The sequence below is a fragment of the Aythya ferina genome (genome assembly GCF_964211825.1).
Source record: "Aythya ferina genome assembly, chromosome: 4".
Lineage (NCBI taxonomy): Eukaryota > Metazoa > Chordata > Aves > Anseriformes > Anatidae > Aythya > Aythya ferina.
Window position 1 is genome coordinate 67,547,214 of NC_140300.1, and position 20,217 is coordinate 67,567,430.

Here is a 20,217-nt window from a genome sequence, read left to right on the forward strand (position 1 = left end):
GGAGCAGGGAATACTCCAGCTATCAGTCATCACAAGTCTGACCACCACCTCCGTCAAGATACAAATAAAGTAAGAAAGGGAGTTTAAGGTAAACTCATTAATTAATAAAGGAAGGGTGGGGGGCACATGCCTGCCTTCATTAGGCAGTCACTGAGCTCCCTAAGTAATCACAGAGCTGCAGGTGCTTTCTTGATTCTTCTGGCCCATGCTGCACCCAGTGTGGCAGCAAAATAACTTGGCTTCTGGAGGTTCAGGCACAGCCCGTGCAGATGTGGAACAGGCAGGTTTGCTTTTGCAGCCCTCTACCCTCTTGGCATTACAGCCCTCCAGGTACGTGCTCTGAGGCTGGGCAAGCTGTGTTTCAGCTGCTTGCTTGCTCCTCCTACAAGCATGGAATTGAATGGCAGCAAAATGTAGATTCAGGTGGGGCAAAGGTGTTGCTTGTGCCCCTTATTCCATTGCAGAGGGACCCCCCCCAGCGGCAGGCAGAAGGCGCTGCTGCAAGCGTTTTGCCTGGTAGCCTGGTGTGGAGGCAGTAAATGTAATGCGCCCGCTGGAAATAAAACAAAAAAGGGGGAATAGGCAGCTCTGTGAGCGGATCACAGCCCTGCAAATGCACCGTGGGGAGGTCTGGTTTGGTTTTGATTATTCCCTGTGTAAGGCTCTTTACTGCAGAGCACAGTAGGAGCAATCATCACCATTGACCTGTGTTGTTACTAATTAATCCTTTTGCTTATGCACAGCAACGGGAGAAAGCAAGCAAATGCTGTGATCAATGCTCGTAATGAGGCTGCTTGCTATTCCCACACTCTGACACAATTTTAAGGAAAAGTCTCTGCAGCGTGATGGTACCCTCAGCAAGAAACTGATGTAGTAGGAACAATGTGCTGCTTTACAAAACAGTGCTTAGGCAACACGGAGGTGGCCTGTCTTGCTCCAGCTTTTACAGGCCTCTCCGAGCTATTTCTGCTGTTGCTTGGATTGGTTTCGTATCTCCGCAGATCTGGGGAATGGCAGGTGATGTTCTCTTCTCACTTTTCCCTACCGTCTTTCCTCGAAGAATGGAGTTCCCCAAAAAACACTTCACTTGATCCAAAATAAAAAATCCTGCTAGGATAGCTGCAATACCCAAGGTACAGCTGATATGGGACACAGGGAGCTTTGTTCTTCCTGCACCGAGGTGAAAGATGGGTACAAGGGGAGGTCGTACACCTGTAAACCTGACTTTTAACAAGTCCATTCATGCAATCTTCAGCAGTAAAGGCTTGCTGCGTTATATGACAAACACAGGCCTGCTCAAATCTACACTAGGCCTGTTAGAGTGGTTTAGAAAGGGAAAAGCGATTTAAATGAGTATTACTAAGTACTTATTCCATAAAATACAAGCAGCTTTCCTTCTCAAACTTAAAACCAGTGCTGGCAGGTTGTTATTACTGTGGTATATGGTCATGGTATGCTGTGGTATATCGTCCTTTGCTGGGGTTAACGTGGAGCACGTGTGTGAGTTCCTCTTTCATAGGTTGAAACTGTGGAAGAAAATAGCTGGCACAGTGTTTTCGTGTATGTTTTGTGTCCCTTCACCTTCTCGAGTGTGTGGTGACCACTTAAAAAAGAAACAAAAAAAGGGGGGGTGAAACCCAGTATTAAAGCACTCTGTTGCTGTAGTTGGAAGCCCCAAACCCCAAGAGACTGCTAGCTATGTGCAGCACCTAGCTGGACACTTTTCCCTCACAGAGAGTTTTGTCTGAAATTTGCTGAAACCTTCATACAAAAGCAGCACCAGGCTGGAGGGGCCGAACTCCCACTCGTGCCTTAGCAGCAGGGCGCGGCCGGGGCTGCCTCAGGGACATCACCTCAGCCCCGGGAGCGCCTCAGGAGAGCCGGGGCTGAGCATGGCTCCCGTCACGGCTCCGCCGCCGCCCAGCGGGTGTCGCTGCGGCACCGCCCGGGCTCTGCCGAGGGCCGGGGCCGCCCCCGGGCTCCGTGAGGGAGCCGTGAGGGAGCCGTGAGGGGGCCGTGCGCGGCCGCGGTGTCCCCGCCGGTGCCGCTGGGCGCCCGCGCAGCGCCATTTCCCGGGAGACCGGGCGGCCCGCGCCGCTATGCCGGCGGGATAATGGCGGGGGCCAGCGGCGTGTCACCTCTTGTGTGCGCTTTGCAAAGGGGAGCCCAAGCGTGGCGAATGGGACACAGACCGCCATTGTGCCGGGGACACTTTAATAACCCACACCTACAATATCCAACCTGTTGTGCGCAGGGGGACGGCCCCGGGCCGCACAACCCGCCCGGGGGGCTGCGGGGGACGAGGCCGGGCAGGGAACGGGCTCGGGGCTGGCGGCGTCGCCGGGCAGGAGCCCCCGCTGCCCTCCGGCCAGAAAAGTGTCATCGCTTCCATGATTTTCCCTTAAATCCTGCCGTTCTCACTTGTGCCCCTGGCAGGGCATCGAGGGGTGTGTGGCAACGCACGGCTTTCGTTTGGCAAAGCATTTGGTGCTGCTGTGTTGGATGGTGCTCGTGCCTTCCCTCCCTCCACAGCCATACATTATATACGTACATACATACACAGCCTCACACTGTACGTTTCTGTGACCTCTATACAGTTTGCTACGTGGGCTGCAAGCTCTCTGCAGATAGCCCAGTGGAAACTGGGGGCAACGGGTGACAGCTCGCAGGTGCCTGGCCCCAGCAGTCTGCCCTTGACATGGGCCTTGCATCCCACAGATGGGACACCAGGTAGTTCTCTCCCTGTGGGAGCTCCTAAACCTTGTACCAAGCTGAAAACACCCTGGGAATAACAGTGCCTATGAACCACGTCTTTCTCCAGCTTCAGGGCAAACAGAACTGCAACGCCAGGCTATGCCAGAGGGACAGGTCTTGCCACAGAGAGGGTTTTTGTGAGCCTGCTGGCACAGGAGAACTGCTTTGCATGAGCTGCAGGACTGTCACCGAGCGTCTGTGTCTCTGAACACGAGTGGTGAGACCATCCAGGGCACGTATTGCAAGCAACACTCTACCGAGGCAGTCAGTTGTCAGATTGGACACGTAGTGGAAAAGAACTAGTACAATTAGTACCCTAGTTCTACTTTATTAACAAGTGTTTAAAAATTCCTAAGACTCAAGGCATGCTAATTTAAGATACAGCAGGCAGGTGAAGGCGTCATTCAGAGGGGCTGGTTTTCACAGCCATCCCCACCAGTGGTTTCTGAACATTGAGTTGGAGCTGCACAGTGCTGGAAACTTGTTCCCGGACACCTCTTTGCTGTCAGGGATTAACAGAATTGGCTGAGGACGTCCTGTGGATGGAGAGGTGGGTTCTTCTTGGCTGACAAGTGTTTCCTTTTTGTGGGGAAGTACTCTGTAATCTGGGGGACTGATGTAAATGTTGGTTAGCGCCCACGTGCATCTGTCTATTTGTTTTTGTCCCTTAGAGGACAAAATCCTTCTTTGTGTTACTTTTGCTTCCATTATTCCAAATATGCCAGGAGTTTTGTGGGTACTGGAAGTGCCTGGATGTGGGGACCCCTTATCCAAAGCCCTGTACAACTCCAGCAGACCCCTGCATTCCCAGGTTACTGCTCTGGTAACACAGTTAGTGTTGTACTCGTTTAAAATGCCAGATTCTTCCTTTTTTCCTTTTGCTGACATGTCAGCTGTTATTTTTTTCTCACTTCTCCACTGAAATATGTTACCCGTGTTCCACAGAGTGTCTGCAAGCTAAATTTTAGTTTATGGTCTGACCCTATTGTTCTAATATTTTCCCAGAGCAGGTCCTTATAACTCTTCTCTGGTTAAGCCTACAAAGAGAGAATGCTCTGGCAATCACTTAACAGTAACAACAACAACAAATCTATGCCAGCAATTCTGTGCCTAGAAATCTGAAGTGCTTATATTCCCTTTGCTCTTGTGCGAGATCCACTGAGAGCAACTGGAGCTGACCAGATGTAATTTGAAGGGAATATGTTGGATGGATGTTAATTTTTGTATCTTAAACCAGATGGAAATGTTGTTCTTACGCTAAAACTTGATGGCAGTGGTCATTTTACTGGTTAAGGGATTTAGTAAAATGTATTAAGTAGCAGCATGCTAGACAGCAGTTGCTTTTAAAATACTTTCTACCTGCAGTGTCTTAAGCAGGAGACAGTTCTTTTGTTGTTGCTCATTTCAGGTGGCTGGGACATGGACTTGTGGGTAGCGTGTGTGAGCACACGCAGGCCCAGCAAACTTCTTGCTGCCGCAGAGGGCAAGCAAACCAAATCTGGAATAAGATCACTATTAAAGGTGTGAGGAAATGAAGTTATAAAAAGTTAAATCAGTTTATGCAGAGGTATAAAGCCCGTGACATGAACATGTCCCTTGGGCCTGATACTCATGCTTTTATTGCATTAAGGCATTTTTTCATCGCAACAAAAACCTTCCAATGCTGTGCAAGGTATACCTTTTCTGAAGCTGTTCACTCTTCTTCCCCCAGCACTTAGTTCTGGTGCGTACTCTGTAATGCAGACCCTGATCCAGGAGCTACCTGGTCTCCACCTGTTGCTGGGTCTCTGGGTTGCAGTTGCTGTCAGAGGCAAAAAAAATAATAATTAAAAACAAACAAACAAACAAACAAGCAAATGCAGCCCTCTGCATCACCGTGGCCAGGCTCTGTGCTTAGGGCAGGCAGCGAGCGCTTGCTTCCTTCCAAACCATCTAGGGAAATAGCCCCTGAAAACGCCTGTGTGATGGTGCTTTGTGGTTTGGTTGGGTTTGATTTTCTGGAGGCCTGTTATGAAGGAGTCCCACAGCCTCAGAATGAGTCTCAGCTCTCAGAGATTTTGCAAGGACTGAAGGCCTTTAGCAGCTTTCAAGGAAATTTCTTGCCAAGCAGTTTCCATGCCACAAAGTGTTTAAAACAGCGACTGAAAGAAAATCATTAGTGATACTTCCATGAATAGAAAGCAGTTTATTTTAAAAATATTAGCATAAATTAAATTCTCAGCAGCAGTTAGAGCATCTTAAACAAAGGGGCAAAGCATACATAGGTATAAATTCTCCAGATAAGATTTCCAAATATATGATGAAGCTGAATTCATTGTGAATTCAGTGGCCCCAGGGGGTAGGCAAGTACTGCTGAACGATGCTTTACAGGTCTCTTGGGGGCAGGTTAGGCCCCGAGCGTGGTTCTGCCCCAGATCTTTACGGGGGCAAACGTCACCAGGAAGCAGGAATTACTTTTGTGGGTGCTCACCTACTCAAAGCGGGTGACATTTTGCAGTGATCCACCCAGGAAGGTTGCTTTGCAGACCTGGGGCATGTCTATGTCGGTGGCAGCGTGGTCCTCATTACCCATGGGTGGAAAGCGAGTGGAAAAAGGCAGGTTTCACACGTGTTGGGCTGCAGCGGTGGGCTGAGTACCTGGGCTTTTGCGTTCCTCACAGTCATCGCTTCTGATTCATATTTAAAACACTTCTGAATGTAAAGTACCGTGTGCTGATCATAGTGGGAGTCTTTAGAGGGACTTCTTGGATCCTGATCTGCTTTAAGCTCATGTGTTTGGAATAATGTGACAATTAACACTTTGGGTGACTGTTCTGATGATGCAGCAGGTGAGGCCAAAAACCATCAGGTTGGGCAGTCTCTTTACATATTTGCTGCAGCTCACCACAGATGCAGGTTTGTGATGTCTGGCTGGGGTTTGCCATCCCAGTGCTGGAGACCTGTGCATGACTTTGGTCGGTGACGCTGAGGCCGTGCTCTCTACCTGCTTGTGCACTGCACTGCCCAAAGAGCAGCTCACCCTGCCAGGAGAGGCACGGAGAGGGTTCTGCTGGCTTTTTTGAAGGGAAGGGAGGAGAAAGTGGGGCAAGGCAGGAACGAGATACTTCCTAATCTGTGGCGGTGCCTGCCGAGCAGCCTGCTGATCCTGAAACGTGATTGAATGAGTAATTAGACTGTTGAGTACAATTAAGCTGAGGGCTGACCCATGCGCTTTGTGTGCTTTGAAAGTGTCTCTGCCTGTAATGATAGAGGAGGCTTTTTTTTTCAAGTTTCTCCCTCCTCCCCCCTTTTTGTAACCTGTTTTTCTGTGCCACCACTCTGTGCCTGACCCCACGTTGCTGCCTCAACCAGCCTGGGGAGGAGGGAAATCTGCATCAAGACAGGGAGATCCGTCCAGTTTGCTTTCCCTGGAAGGCTTGGACGCTTTTCTGGGAGCGGGCAGCCTCCTCTGGGAGGCTTCCCACATCGCTGCTATTGTCGGGTCCGCGTTTGGGGCCGGTGTGCTTGTGTTTCCGACTCCCGTCAAGTCCCCGTGGCGGCAGGGCGTGCCTCGCACCGCTTCAAAAGAGCCAACTCCTACAAAAGAAGAGGAGAGAAAAAAAAAAGAAAAAAAAAAAAGAAAAAAAGAAACTCAAGTAGGCTCGAACATACAAAGAGAGGGGAAAGAGAGAGAGAGAAAAGCGCCGCATACACAATGAGCTCCCACAGCCCCGGCCGCCCCCTCCCCGCTCACTTTTACCTCAGCCCCGGCCCCGCCGCGCTCCGTGAGGCTCCGTCAGGCGCCGCGCGTGCCGCTCCCCCCCACCACCCCTCCCTCCCCTCCTTCCCCCCCCCCCCGCACCCCCCCTTTCCCGCCCGCCCCTCCCCGCCCCGCGCCATTGGCCGCCCCGCCACGCGACCGGCGCGAGGGCGGGCGCGAGGGCCGGGGCGCGCGGGGGCCGTGCGCGGGACGGGACCCCGGCGCGTGCCGCCGCCGCCGCCTTAAAGGGGGGCGCGGCGCGCGGCCGACACCGGAGACGGGCGGGCGGGCGAGCGGGCGGGCGGGCGCCACGCGCGCGCTGCCAACCGCCGCCCTCAACGGCCGCTGTCGTCGTCCCCCACACGCACGCACACCAACCCCGCAGCCCACATGGGCTCGCGCTGAGGCGGCGTCGCCATGAGCCTGCCGCGGGCCGCCGAGTGGGCGAGTGAAGGCGGCCGGGACGCGGCGGCGGTGGCGGTGGCGGAGCCGCTGCTGGGGCTGGGAGCGGGGCTGGAGCCGCCCGGCTGCGGCTTCGCCCCCGGCTGGCTGGGCGTGTGCTGCGCCGCGCGCGTGGCCGCCCCGCGGGACGACGAGGAGGGCGAGGCGGCGGCGGCGGGGCGGCCGCGGGGAGCCGCAGCCACAGCGGGGCAGGAGGGGAGCGGCCCCGGCGGGGCGCGGGGGGCGGCGGGCGGCGGCAGGGCGCGGGGTGGCGGCGGTGGAGGTGGAGGTGGCGGTGTCCGGCCGCAGGTGAGCGGCGTGCAGAAGCAGCGGCGGCTGGCGGCCAACGCGCGGGAGCGGCGGCGGATGCACGGGCTGAACCACGCCTTCGACCAGCTGCGCAATGTCATCCCCTCCTTCAACAACGACAAGAAGCTCTCCAAGTACGAGACGCTGCAGATGGCGCAGATCTACATCAGCGCCCTGGCCGAGCTGCTGCACGGCCCCGCGGCCGCCGCCGCCGCCGCTGCTGCAGCCGCCGCCGAGCCGCCGCCGGGCAAAGCCGAGCCCCGCGGGGCCCCCTTCGAGCCGCCCTGCGCCGCCGACGGGGCCGCGCTGCCGGGGCCGCCGCCGGCCGGGCCGCCCCCCCTCGGCCACGGGCATGGCCACGGCCACGGGCACGGCAGGACTCGCTTCCCCCCGCCGCCGGCCGCGGGGGGCTTCCCGGTGCCGCTGGACCCGCTGCGCTTCCCGTCCTTCCCGGAGGGCGCCCTGCTGGGACCCAAAGCGCCGTCGCCCGCGCTCCTCGTGCCGCAGCCCGGCCACCACCAGCAGCACCCGCAGCACCAGCACCAGCAGCAGCAGGAGCGGAGCAAGGCGTCGCCGCGCTCCCACCGCAGCGACGGGGAGTTCTCGCCCCGCTCGCACTACAGTGACTCGGACGAGGCCAGCTAGGGCGCTGCCGCCCGCCCCAGCACGGACTTGGCCGCCGGCGGCCCCGGGAAGGGCTCCTCATGGGCGGCACAGCCGCCCCGTCCGCGTTTGTACCTTCATCCCGATGTGTAGCTGCCGCCCGCAGAGCTCCCCGTGCCCAGAAGCCGCCGCCGGCCCCTCCCGCGGCGACCCCCAGCACCCCGCATGCGGTCCCGTCCCGCGATGAGCGGGGCCAGGCGGCTTCCCCTGCCCGCCGTCGGGGGGATCCCGGCGCAAGCACTTTAATCCTGCGGCTGCCAGGGGACAGCTCCGGCCGGCCGCTCGCCGAGAAACGAAAAACGGTCCTGTCGTGTCAAACTCCCATGATCCCGTTTTATTTTGCTTTTTTTTTTTTTTTTTTTTTTTTTTTTTGTGGTATTAGGAAACTTATTTATTACGGAGTGTTTGCTACTGTTTCTGCCTTCTTTATTTTTTTTTTATTTTTTTTTTTTGGTTTTGTTTTTTAACAAAACTTTTCTACGACGAGAATCGTTTATTTTAATTTTAGCCCAGCCAGCTGCCATTGTTTTATGTATTATTATTATTTTTTCGAGATCAAATAAATAAATAAATAAAAAACAAACGAACAAAAACACAAAACGAAGAGATGTTGGGTTACCTCCCCTCCCCGGCCAAGCCTCCCCACCAAAAAACACGGGGGGGTCCCCGGAGCCGCGGGCAGGGAAACCGGGGGGGCTCGGGGCGGGGGAGCGGGGCTCGCTGCCGGGTTTTGGGGGAAAGGGGAACCGAGCCGAGCCGTGCCGGTCCCCGCAGGTGCCAAACGCCGCGCACCTGCCCCGCGATAACCCCGAGCCGGGCGGGCGGGCGGGGGCCGGTCCCGCCGGGTGAAAAGTTCAGCCCCGGGGTCAGCTCCCTCCCGAACCGTCCCTTCCTTCCCTCCCGGCCCGCCGGGAAAGTTTGGGGGGTTTTAGCCCGTTTTGCGCTAGTTCGGGTTCGCTTCGTTTCCCAGCGAGCCGGGGGCGCAATTTGGGGAGCGCAGAGGGGTCGGGACGGGGCCCCCCCGCCGCCCGCAGCGGGTCCCTCTCGCCCTGGCCGCTGAGCGCAGTGGGTCCTCGCGGCCACGGCGGAGCTTTCGTTGTCTGAGGGTCTTTTTTTTTTTCTTCTTTTTTTTTTTTTTTTTTTTTTTTTTTTTTTAACACTTCTTTGAAAGAGATACCCGGCCGCATTTCCATTTTCAGGTTCAGCCACAGAGTTTGCATAACAACCGCTTGGCAGCCCCCCACCCCCCCACCCCTCACTCCGTTAACAAGCTGTAACGTATAGCTGCAGGTTGCTATAATCTCATTAATATTTTGGAAACTTGAATATTGAGTATTTCAGGCTGCTCATTCCCCATATGCCAGGCCACTCCCGCTATGCTGGCTGGTTCCTTTCTCTCCATTATTAGCAATTAGCTTCTACCTTCCAAAGTCGGATCCAAGTATCCAAGATACTAGCGAAGGAATCAACTATGTGTTGCAAGCTAAGCATGCTTAATATCTCCCAAACAAACAAAGAGACAACATTTCTTTAAGTAATGAAGATGGATAAATCGCTTTATTGAGCCCGCGACAGTGTTTGTTTTGCACGGACGAGCGCAAAGTTTGGAACAAGAGCGGGGACGCGCACCGGCCCCGCCTGGCCCTGGCTTTGTGGGGTTTTAGAGCTTCTTTTTTTTTTTTTTTTTTTTTTTTTTTTTTTTTTTTTTAGGGGCTTTTCTTTGAAAACAGCGCACTACCCGAGCGTTAAATTTTGGCTGCACACTCCGTATCCTCCGGGGGAGGCGGTCGCCTTTGTGCGTGAGCCCGTGTCCCGCCGGACACGCGTGGGGGGCAGCGGGGGCCGTGTCCCCGTCCCCCTCCCACGGCGGCGGCGGTGGTGGTGGGGGGGGGGGGGACACATTGGGGACAGGGGACGAGCAGGGGGGGGGTCCCCATTCTCAGCGCGCTGCCCGCAGCTCCTCGCTGCCTTTTCGCAGCGAGCCGGCTGCTGTTTGCTCAACCTCTGGCCCCCGGGGAGGGGAAAAGGGGAAAGGGGGGGGGGGGGGCAGCGTTTCTTAATTAGAGCGGGGCGGACAATGCGAAGGGGCGGACAAGTCTGGGGGGGGGGGCTGTAAGGAGGAGGAGGAGAGGGGGGGGATTTTGGGCTGGCCGCTGTCCCGGCCGCGGTGCGCCGTGTCTGGAGCGGAGCACGCGTTGTCAGCTGGTGAGCGCCGCGGCTTTTCAGGCGGCCCCCCAGGGGGCTGCGCACCCGCGGGGAGCTCCGCCGTGGGCCCCCCCTTCGTCTGCCGACCCCCCACCCCCCCCACAACCCCGGCCGAGCAACAACAGCCAGCATTCACGCCCCCCGCCCCGCTCCCCCATCGCCCCGACAGCAGCGCGGTGGCGGCCGGCAGCAGCAGCACGCCGGGGCACGGCCGGGCACACCCGGGGGGGGGCCGCAGCCGATGGAAAGGGGAGGAGAAGGGGGGAAAAAAAGGGACGGGAGGGGGTCGCACACGCGTGGGGATCCCCCTCCGGGGATGCTCGGGTCTTGCACCTGCTGCAAAGCCGCCGGCTCGCTGCCGTCCCCCCGCAGGAATGTCACCCGCTGGTGGTCCCCCCCCCGGGGCCAGCAAAGCCCCCGCCACCCTTCCCCATCGCGGTACCCCCGTGCTGGCCCCGCTGCGGGGCTGGGGGCTGCCGGCGGAAAGCCCCCTCTACACACACATCGGGGACTCGTTTGTCTGGGGTGGGGGGGAGCCCCCCAAAAGTCCTCCTGCAGATCTGCGGCACCCCCGGGGAGCCGAGGGCGTGCGGCAGCGGCTGCGACGAGCGCGGTTCCTGGGGTTTTGGCCACTTCCAGGCTCCCCAAGCGCTATCAGAAGGCAGGGATGCTTTCGGGAGCCCAGCCAGGACGTGTCACGGGCTTTCTGCCCTCCCCGTGCAGCAGCCGGGACGGGATGGGGCTGCCTCCCCGGATCTCCCCCCAGCCCCTCCTGCAGCGCCCCGGCTCGTTTTCGCCCCCCGCTCGTTGTCACCGGGGGTGTTTGTGTCCCCTCTGCCAGGGAGCGCGAGGTTTGGGGCTGGGGGAGCAAATCCCTGCTGCTGGCAGAGATCTTGCATTTCACCCCCCATTTCTTTCCTCGTTCTCTTTCCTCGTTCTCTTTCCTTTCCTTTCCTTTCCTTTCCTTTCCTTTCCTTTCCTTTCCTTTCCTTTCCTTTCCTTTCCTTTCCTTTCCTTTCCTTTCCTTTCCTTTCCTTTCCTTTCCTTTCCTTTCCTTTCCTTTCCTTTCCTTTCCTTTCCTTTCCTTTCCTTTCCTTTCCTTTTCCTTTTCCTTTTCCCCTTACTTTTCTTTTCCCTTTCCCTTTCCTTTTCTTTTCCCTTTCCCTTCCTTTTACGTTTCCCTTACCCTTTCCTTTTCTCTTCCTTTTCCCTTTCTTTTTTCTTTTCCCTTTCCCCTTCCTTTTCTTTTCCTTTTCCCTCTTTTTCCTTTTCCTTTTCTTTTGCTTCCTTTCCCTTTTTCTTTTATTATTAATATTATTATTTCATTTTTTCCTTCTTCCCCCGGCTCTCCCCTCTCCTCATTCCCTCCTCATTTCCCCTCCATCCCCTTCCTCTCCTCCTTCCTCCCTTTTTGCCCCCCTCTCCCCCTGCCCCTCAGCGAAGCGCGCTCCCGCCGGGGTGCCCGGGACAGCGGCGGGCGGCGGCGCGCACCCGCCGCGGGCGAGCGGGGCTGCTGCACTTTTATGGGGCGGTTAATCAACTGCACATCAGCGAGACAGCGCATCAGCCCATCTGCTTGATATATATTCAGGAGGGCTCCAGCCCTTTTGAAGTCTAATTTCTTCCCCGGGAGAACGCGCCGGGTAATTTACCATCATTTCATACGCCTCGCGGCCGCCGGGTTAACCCTTTCCCCAAGCGCTGCCTCCCGAGCGGTTGGGTTTCGTGCCACGAGCTTGTCAAAGTGTCCCTTTAATGACAGGGGGGCTCGCCGAAATCACAGCCCGCAGCCCACCGGCACCGTACCCCAGGTTAGGAGGGGAGGGGGCTTAAAGGAGCTCTCGGGGACAAGCAGCCCCCCCGGACCCGCCGGGGTCAGCGTGTCTCGTTTCATCTCCAACCACCCATATCTGCTTTTATGTGTGGGTTTTTTTTTTTAGGATCTCTGGCTTTCGTTTTTGTTCCCTTGGTTGATTTTTTTTTTCTTTTTTTTTTTTTTGGTGGTGGGGTTGTCCCTACGCGATGCTCAGCGGCACAGCTGGAGGATCCCGGGCTGTACGAGGGGCAGAGACCCGGCGGAGGGCAGGGATTGCTCCCGAAATTTTGGGAACTTCCCTTCTCCTGCCTCTTTCCTCGGGGGCTCCCCCGGTGGATGCTCCTGCGGCATCCTGCAGCGTTTCCCCGCTCCACGCCCCTCTCGGGTGCGCGCTTTGAAACGAGCCCGGGACGGTTCTAGCGGCATCACCTGCTCCCCATAAAGAAATAAAAATAAATAAATAATAGGAAATAATAACGCTCGGACAGAAACGAGAACCCGGCTTATCTACAGTCAATATTTTGCCGGGGCCCGGTGGCTGCCGGCTGCGGGGCGGGATGCGCGCAGGATCCGGCCCCGGCCCCGGCCCCCCCCTCCCCGTGCGGCTCCGGGGCTGCCCCGCTTCTGGCCGGGAGCAGTGAAAGGAGGAGGCAGGGCTGCTCCTCCGGCAGCCCCGTGTTCCTCCTGCCGCTGCCATCCTCCTCCGAAGTCTGCTTTTTGCAAGCTGGGAGCGGGCACCGGGCTCTTTGGGAAAGAGGCACGGGAAAAAGGCAGCGGGCAGGGGGCTAAATGCTTCCGTATCGCTGCTTGTCCTTGCAGTTCAGCTGCTGTTGGGAAAAGTTTCTCTTTGGTTTGTGTTTTGTCTTTACCTGCCTGCTCTTTTTGACTTTTCCCTTGGTTTTTCCCCTACCGGTACTAATGCTGAACTAAGTCCCAGTGACACACGAGGCTCCCTCAAAATGCTGGCAGGGTGATTTTTGGATAACTCCCACACCTACACGCTTAACCCTACAGCGATGGCACAGCTGAGAGCCTGCCCATAGTTTTGGTCAGTGTCCCTGTCTGTGCAGTTCTCAGCCCCACAGCTGCTCCCCGTGTCCTGGGGAGGTGTTGTCCTGTCCGTTGACAAGGGACACGAGGCCCAGCAGCATTAAAAGTGACTTGGAGCATGGGTTGTGTGCCTCCTTATGCTTCTTGCACTGTGCACTTTTTTCCGGTCACTTCCAAACTATTTCCAGCGGTGAGGCGTTGTTCCGTGCAAGGGATGGTGCTTTTCTCCCACAGGGAGATGGTTCCCCCAGGCTGCGCCCCCTTTCCCAATGCCCTGGGAAGCAGGTTGCACAGCAGACACCTTATCCGAATTTTACCCTGTTATTTGGGGTGGATTGAGAGGGTGGAAGTGGTAGAGATTTCTGTTACACGTGAGAAACACCTTGGGAAGGATGACAACTGGATGCAGGCTTCTGCAGGCACAATCATTCTCCCAACCTGTGGCTTGTTCCCTCCCCAGGCTTGATGAGGGGCACCTGGAGGTGAGGTAGACAAAACCAGGCAGCATGGGGTGCTGGAGTTTTTTCACCAGCCAGAGGTTATTTTTTGGAGCATATAGGGAGGAAAGTTACAGCTTGATGTGCAGAACATGCAGAAGTACCCCCAGGCCTCACTCACATCTCAGGTAGGAAGAATATTTCTTGGTTTTCTGAAGTTACCACTGCTGTAGTGCTTGTAGTCAGACTGGGATAAATATAGGTAGACGTGTGCTGTTCTGTTGCTCTGCTTACCCAAATTTGTTACAGAAATACTCTCAGAGCAAATGTTCGTGTGGTTCTTTTCTGGTTGTGACAAGTCTTTTGGATGAAATCAGTTACGCTTTCATTATTTGGGAGAAAGCTACCAAAATGTCCAATTAACCCCATTTCTTTTTGCATTGGGAAGCATCCTAGAAGCTGTTTGTTGAAAAAGGCTTGAAAAAAAAAATTTGGCTTTGGGATAGGAGGGCTCTGGATTTTCATTAGGGTTTCCAAGGGCTGCCTGTTGGGAAAGATGGTGAAAGCTGAGGAGCATTGCTGGCTGTAACCTTGGGGTCAGCAAGTGGTGAGCTCACTTCACTCAGATGCTGCTGTCACCTGTGGCACCTCAGCAATTTTGTGGTCATAACTTGAAATGTTCTGAGAACTGGGAGTGAAAAATGTTATTCCCCAAAATGGAAGCAGGAAAAATGAAAGGTGAGCATCTAGATCCAGGCTTCTGGTATTCAAAAGCCACTGACTGCTCAGAGGTTTGCCTTTATTTTTGTGGCAGCTTGCTGCTTGGCACTCGAAGGGAAGTCAGCCTCTTTCTTATTTCCAGAAATATTGGAGGGATAGCAATGGGTGTGTTCTGCAGTTACAGTTATCATTCTCTGTGTACACCTTGGTGATAGTGTGGGGACGTGGCCTCGAGATTCCTGAAATACCTGGTGGTGCAGGACCAGAGTCTGCGCGCAGGATTGGGTGGGTAGGCTGAATAAAACTGAAACCAGGACAAGCCTGAGGCAAATGTTGAAAACAAATAGCTTGTCATCCCTTGACAGAGCTATGCATTTAAATTAATATATATGTGTGTATATATATATACACATATATAATATTGATTTTTTTCATGAAAGTGTCAATTCTGATGATATTTCAAAATAAAATGTGTGGAATGTAAATGAACAGCATCAAACCGAGGTGTGTGTCTGTCTGAGTGAAAAGAAACATTACAGACAGTCTGAGTAACTGCCATAACTCCCCAAAAATTGTGGAGCCCTTGCTCTCAGCCTCAGTTTGTGTTTCCTGTAAATGATACAAACCTTAATGCTTGATACTCCCGAAAAAGTCTTTGATTTGAGCAAGAAATGTTTTGTTTAACTAATGGGAAGCATCAGATGGTTTTGTTGGTTGGATCTATATGTTTTCCAATTGAAGCTCTGAATTCAGTTTCTGATTTTTGCGATACCAAATTGGCTTGAATAAGAGCGTTAGCATCTGGCACGTAGTGAGTTGTTTAAAGTCATTAGCTGTACTTTTGGAGCTTTTTGGAAAAACTAGTGAACTTTGCTGTCAACAAATCCACATCAGCTTCTCTAGTGCTGTTTTAAATTTGTTATATCATCACATTATCTAGGGAAAAATAAGTTTTAATGGCATCCCTTCCTTCAAAAGCAATAGGATACAAAATTTCTAATAGGAAATCCCTGTGTTGGGTATGCTGTATGCCCGAAATGAAAACCTGGGAGGAGTCACAGTGTCCCCTGCTGCAGCATCAACCTGCAGGACAAATAGTTTGGCCAAAAGAAAATGTGCTTAACTTTTTTTTTTTTTTTTTTTTTTTTTACTGTACCTGATAGCACACAGTGAAGTGTAACAACGTAAGATGGCCTTTGAAGTTGCCTGTAAGCTGCTCTCTTGATTAATTCAAAATTTTAAGTTTACACGCCCTGCAATAAACTTTTATTTATGTTTTATCGCAACTGAATTTTGCAGCTTTTGCGCCTACCTAATAATAACACGGTAACTGCTGAGGCAGGTGAATCAACAGAGTGAAGTGTAAACCCATTCAGCAATGGCCATAAAAAAAAGCCCGGAGCAGGGCTAACAAACCCTCCTGGCTCACTCTCCTTGTGCTAGCTGTGATCCCGGCTTCCAGCGGCGGAAACCTTGGCACAAAGGAGTAGTTGATAACGTGGCTGCACAAAGGTCCCGCACGCGCCGCTCGCGTGCGTGCCAAGCGAGCAGGCTGATCCCGCAGCTCCTGGCGAATTGCTGGCTGGCACCTCAATTTATTTTATTATTTTATATATATATATTATATTTTTTTTGCCCCCAGAATTATTATTTTATGGCTTTCCTGTTCCTGATTCCCCGCAGCAGTGGGAGCGCTGTCCATGGTACCGCCGCCTGCGTGCTCGGCCACCTTGCGCTGCCAGGGAGAAGATTTGGGGGAGGGGGGTCAGCGTGTGCCCACTGGTTTGTTTGCTTTTTTAAAAGGTTATTCAGTTTTATTTACCCCTGGTCGTTGACTCCTGTTTCTTCCCTTCCTGCTCACACAGACTCCTACAAAAATAGATGGTGAAAACCATTTTTTTGCCCCTGTTCAACTCTTAGTGTTTTTATTCCATGCAGCATCTATAGCCATAAGACCTGAGTAATATGCAAAGTTGTTGTAGTTTAACCCAGCAGGCAGCTAAGCACCATGCAGCTGTTTGCTCACTCTCCACACAGAGGAAAGGGGGAAAGAATCAAAAAGGGAAAAAAAAGTAAAACTCATGGGTTGAGATAAGAACAGTTTAATGGGGGGGCAGGGGAGGAAGGGGCATCCAAAACAAGTGATGCACAATGCAATTGCTCAATAATCAGACAGTGTCCCCAGCCAGTTGCCCCCAGTTCCATTGTCCAACATGACACCATATGGAATAGGACATCCCTTTTTGGGTCAGCGGTCCTGGGTCTGTCCCTTCCCAGCTCCTCGTGCACCCCCAGCCTGCCCGCTGGCAGGACAGAGCGAGGAGCTGAGAAGTCCTTGGCTTGGTGTAAGCACTGCTCTGCAACAAAGGAAACATCCGCATGCAGTCAGCATTGTTCTCATCCGAAATCCAAAAGCCAGCACCATACCAGTTACTAGGAGGAAAATTAACTCTATCACAGCCAAAATCAGGATAGAAGCTTGACCCATGCACCAAACAGGCCACTGACTGGTCATTTCTTCTCAACTCTACTGATTGTCTTTTTATAAACTGTGCAAGGAATTTTCCTTGTGATATAGCTGAAGACTGTATTACTCTGTTATGTATGCATTTTAATTATGAGCTTTCACAGGAAACAAAATATTTCTTTCTGAGTATTTATTTTTCTTTGAAGTTGCAAAGTTTTTATAACAACTGTTCAGAGTATCAATCTTAGACAGCTGAATCTTTAGGAATGCAATCCAACAAGAGATCTATGGTTTGCTGATTTAATTTAACTACGTTGCTCATCAAAAAAGCACCAAGTTGAAGTACTACAGGCTGGTGAGAGGATGGCTTTTGACGAGAAGTACCGAAGATATGCAAGAGTGTGACATGGATCATATTTTCAGAGTACAGAGCTGATAGGCCCAAGATAAAAATCTAACAAACAGATAAATAAATAAAGCACAGATGTTTGAAATCACAGTCTCTCCTTGCTCTCCTCAGTTCCCCACTCTGCCAGCTGATATGAAGCAGCAGCTCTCTGCGGTGAGCTAACATCAGCTTGGAGGTGTTAGCAGGTGACACAAATCAGGGGAAGGACTTCATTGCTGTCTCCCTGCCTGGCACTGGCATGCTGGTGTAGCGCACTACACTGATGGGGTAAGCTGTGGAGTTACAGGCAAAGCCTTAGCTTGCTTTCTTCTTCAGCCATCTTCAGAGCTGGAATAAAGGATGCATTTGGTAGACACCAACTAAGAATTTTGTCTGAAATATTCCCTACAAATTTTGCATAATCTGATCCTTCTTTGAAGTTTGGGTCTCATTGGCTCAGCTAATCACAAGGAAGCAACTTCTCCAGACCTCATTGTCCCTGGTCCTTTGTTGTTTATACAGCCCCAGTGGATTTATGCTGGCAAAAGCCTCTGCCTGAACTGCCTCTGTGTAGATAGATGCAATCTCAATAGCTCATGATGGGTTGGTATCCACTTCCCTGTGAGGTGTCCCTACCCCAGGATATTAACCTGTGCCTAGCTGGAGCACTGCCTTAGGCAGGGAGACACAAGAAGCAAATGGGATGAAAAGGTGGGTAAGAGAGGGCAATGTTTCATGAAGAATAAGAAAGACAGAGACATAGAAGCATAACACTGGTGGTAATAAAAATATTGGCGTCAACGAGTACAAGAGAAAATAAAAGATAAAAAAGCGAGGACTTATTTAAAAAAAAATAACTTGCAGATCTGTAATCTGTTAAAATTTGCAATTATATTACAAAGAAGTATGCCAGATAAAAGTTGTTTGCATATGCATTCTGTTCTGATACAAAATCAGAAAGAAAGCAATGCTGATAGCATTTTAAAAAGCATGTGCTTTTTTCTGTGAAAGAAACAATGGCAGACACTGCTGTCTCTGAAACAAGAACTCTTCATCTTCCTGAGAACTGTAGATAAAACTTCCTTCACAGCTTGAGCTGGTGCAGGAATTGGAAGCTGTGATAGGATCCGTGTTTGTACTTCTCCGCATAGCTGTGCTTTGCTCAGACATGGTTGAACACGGAGTTTGATATTTTTTTCATTGTTTGTATTATGATAACATTCCCAGTAAGCAGGTGAGCGCTGGAACGACAAGGGTGTAGCTTTTTTATTACTGTAAGTCATCTTTGTGCTCATAAATAAGACTTTGGAATTGAATGGGATTACTCAACTGTGCAGGAGTGCACAGGATGTGCCCATAAACTGAATTAAAACAAGCTATCCAGCATATCTAAAACAAAGATCCACTGCAAGAAGTAAGAGCCCTCGCTGATGATGTTATAAAACAGTTTTAAAACAATCATTGTGTGGTTTACATTGGTGTTGGACCTTGAAGTTCAGCTTTGTGTTTCTAGGTTTGGTGACTTTTACATGTGCGTTATGGGGCCTGCAGAACCCTGCTCACACAAACAGGGGTGCCTCATTTGGGACTCTCAGGTGATCACTCAGAAAAGGGTGGCAAATGCTGGCTTTGAATGTCCTGTGACAATTTACGCACTTAATGTAAGAATATACCTGAATCAAAATATAGGAGGTGACTGAATCAGGGCCTTGAGGAGCTTCCTCATACTGCATGAAACGCCAGCTCACCGTGTGTGTTGAGAGAAACTTGCAGAAGTTCATCTTAGCCATGTAGGTTTCTGAAAAGTGGGTGATCCTCTAGGTCATAAGACACGTATCCCCCTACAAACATAAATTAAAAAACAAAAATAAAATTGATCTCTTGCTAGATACTTAAAATACATGTATGAATCAAAGTACATTTATTTTCAGGGGTGTTTCTGTTTGTTGAGACGTATCTATTACGTTTGTATGAGACGTATCTATTTATTTTGAGCAAGGATCTATATATATGTGTGTGTGTAAAATATATAGAAAGGCAAAAAAGGACAGTTCATCTCGTTTACTTAGAAGTTTACTTCCTTCCCATTTCTGTAGCAGGCATAACTGTTAATTTGCCAGCACAGCAATTTCTCCTGGCACGTGAACTACCCATTGAAAGGGCTGCTCCTGCAGCTCTGTGTGAATCTTCTACCAGAGGGCTCCCAGACAATGGTGCTTGTAGTGGGTGCCTGCCCTTTGCTATGCAGCCATAAGGGGTGTTTCAAAAGCCCCCTACACGAATGAATACCTATTCAGCCAGCAGATGGGGATTTGGGAGGGTAGGCAGAGCCCTGTGTACAGTACTGAGCTGAGTCCATGGCTGTGTCTTTATGAAAATTCATGTATCTGCACGTGTGCGCATGCTATTTTTCATCCTGAAGAAGTGGCAACTCATGCCTATAAATAAATTGGATAACTGCATCAAAGTTTTAGTCTCAGTAGCAATAGAGGGAAGCAAAGTGTCCAAATGGAAAAGCTAATCATCTACATATTTTTCCAGCACAGAGGCAGAGTTCAGATTTACTTGCATTTTGGATATAAGTTTAGCTGACGTGAGTTTTATCCAGGTTGGGGTTCTCTTGGCAGTAGTTTGCTTTCTTTTCAGGATGATGTTTTTTGAATGGGCAATAAAAACTGAGCACACATGACAGGGTGTGTGCTTGGCTGCCTCACCAACGTGCCTTGTCCTTGTAACATAAGGACATAGGAGCACTTCATAAATGCGTCTTGTAGCATTTCAGTGGTACAGTATCGTGTATTTTATGGCTGAAATAAAACACAAAGAAAGTTTCCTTTTGAAGCTTTATGTAAAACTTCTATAACAGAAAGAAAAGGAAAAAAATAAGTGAGTTTCTTATATTTTACTTTTTATTTCTCATGTACTTTGGCAACAGCATGAATAGTGAAACAAGCACTGAGTATAACACAGATGCATATAATTTTTCAAAATGTCTTTGTATGTTTCTGGTCTATTAGTGGAAATTGTTTAACTACAGTCTTTAAAAATCTTTTTAGAAAGGCCTCTTGAGAGAATTAGAGTATTAAATTGCTCAGATGCTGTTTCATCATTACTTTTATTTTTAATGCAGGGAATATAAATGTTTAGTTGCTGGATTTACCTGGGAAATTAAGCAACTGTATTTTTTAAAATACAAGATTTCCCTGCAAAAATGCTCTGATTGCTTGC

The 20,217-nt window shown here is 51.5% G+C and overlaps 2 protein-coding genes and 1 long non-coding RNA gene across 4 annotated transcripts in view; 2 read left to right on the top strand and 1 right to left on the bottom strand.

Annotated features, from left to right (window-relative positions):
- Positions 1–2,066: 2,066 nt before the first annotated feature.
- On the bottom strand, positions 2,067–6,543 carry LOC311436390. 2 transcript variants are annotated; one of them, XR_014692805.1, is made up of 4 exons: positions 6,494–6,543; positions 5,225–6,330; positions 4,433–4,555; positions 2,067–3,359 (listed from the first exon to the last, which is right to left on the bottom strand). It is a non-coding gene; the product is annotated as an uncharacterized lncRNA (long non-coding RNA). The 2 variants fall into 2 exon arrangements; XR_014692806.1 differs by having other exon boundaries at positions 2,067–4,555.
- Positions 6,544–6,736: 193 nt separating this feature from the next.
- On the top strand, positions 6,737–8,491 carry ATOH1 (atonal bHLH transcription factor 1). Its single transcript, XM_084517732.1, has one exon. It carries the CDS (start codon positions 6,911–6,913, stop codon positions 7,886–7,888), a length of 978 nt encoding a protein of 325 aa, XP_084373858.1. The 5' UTR covers positions 6,737–6,910; the 3' UTR covers positions 7,889–8,491.
- A 5,093-nt stretch (positions 8,492–13,584) lies between these two features.
- SMARCAD1 (SNF2 related chromatin remodeling ATPase with DExD box 1) overlaps positions 13,585–20,217 on the top strand; it is a 119,962-nt gene continuing 113,329 nt past the window's right edge. The window contains exon 1 of the mRNA XM_084518347.1: positions 13,585–13,602. The gene's annotated coding sequence lies outside the window, so the exon portion shown is untranslated. The remainder of the gene's footprint in view (positions 13,603–20,217) is intronic.

Coding starts and splice junctions, on each gene's coding strand:
- ATOH1 (XM_084517732.1), top strand. CDS start 6,911: ATGAGCCTGCCGCGGGCCGCCGAGTGGGCGAGTGAAGGCGGCCGGGAC.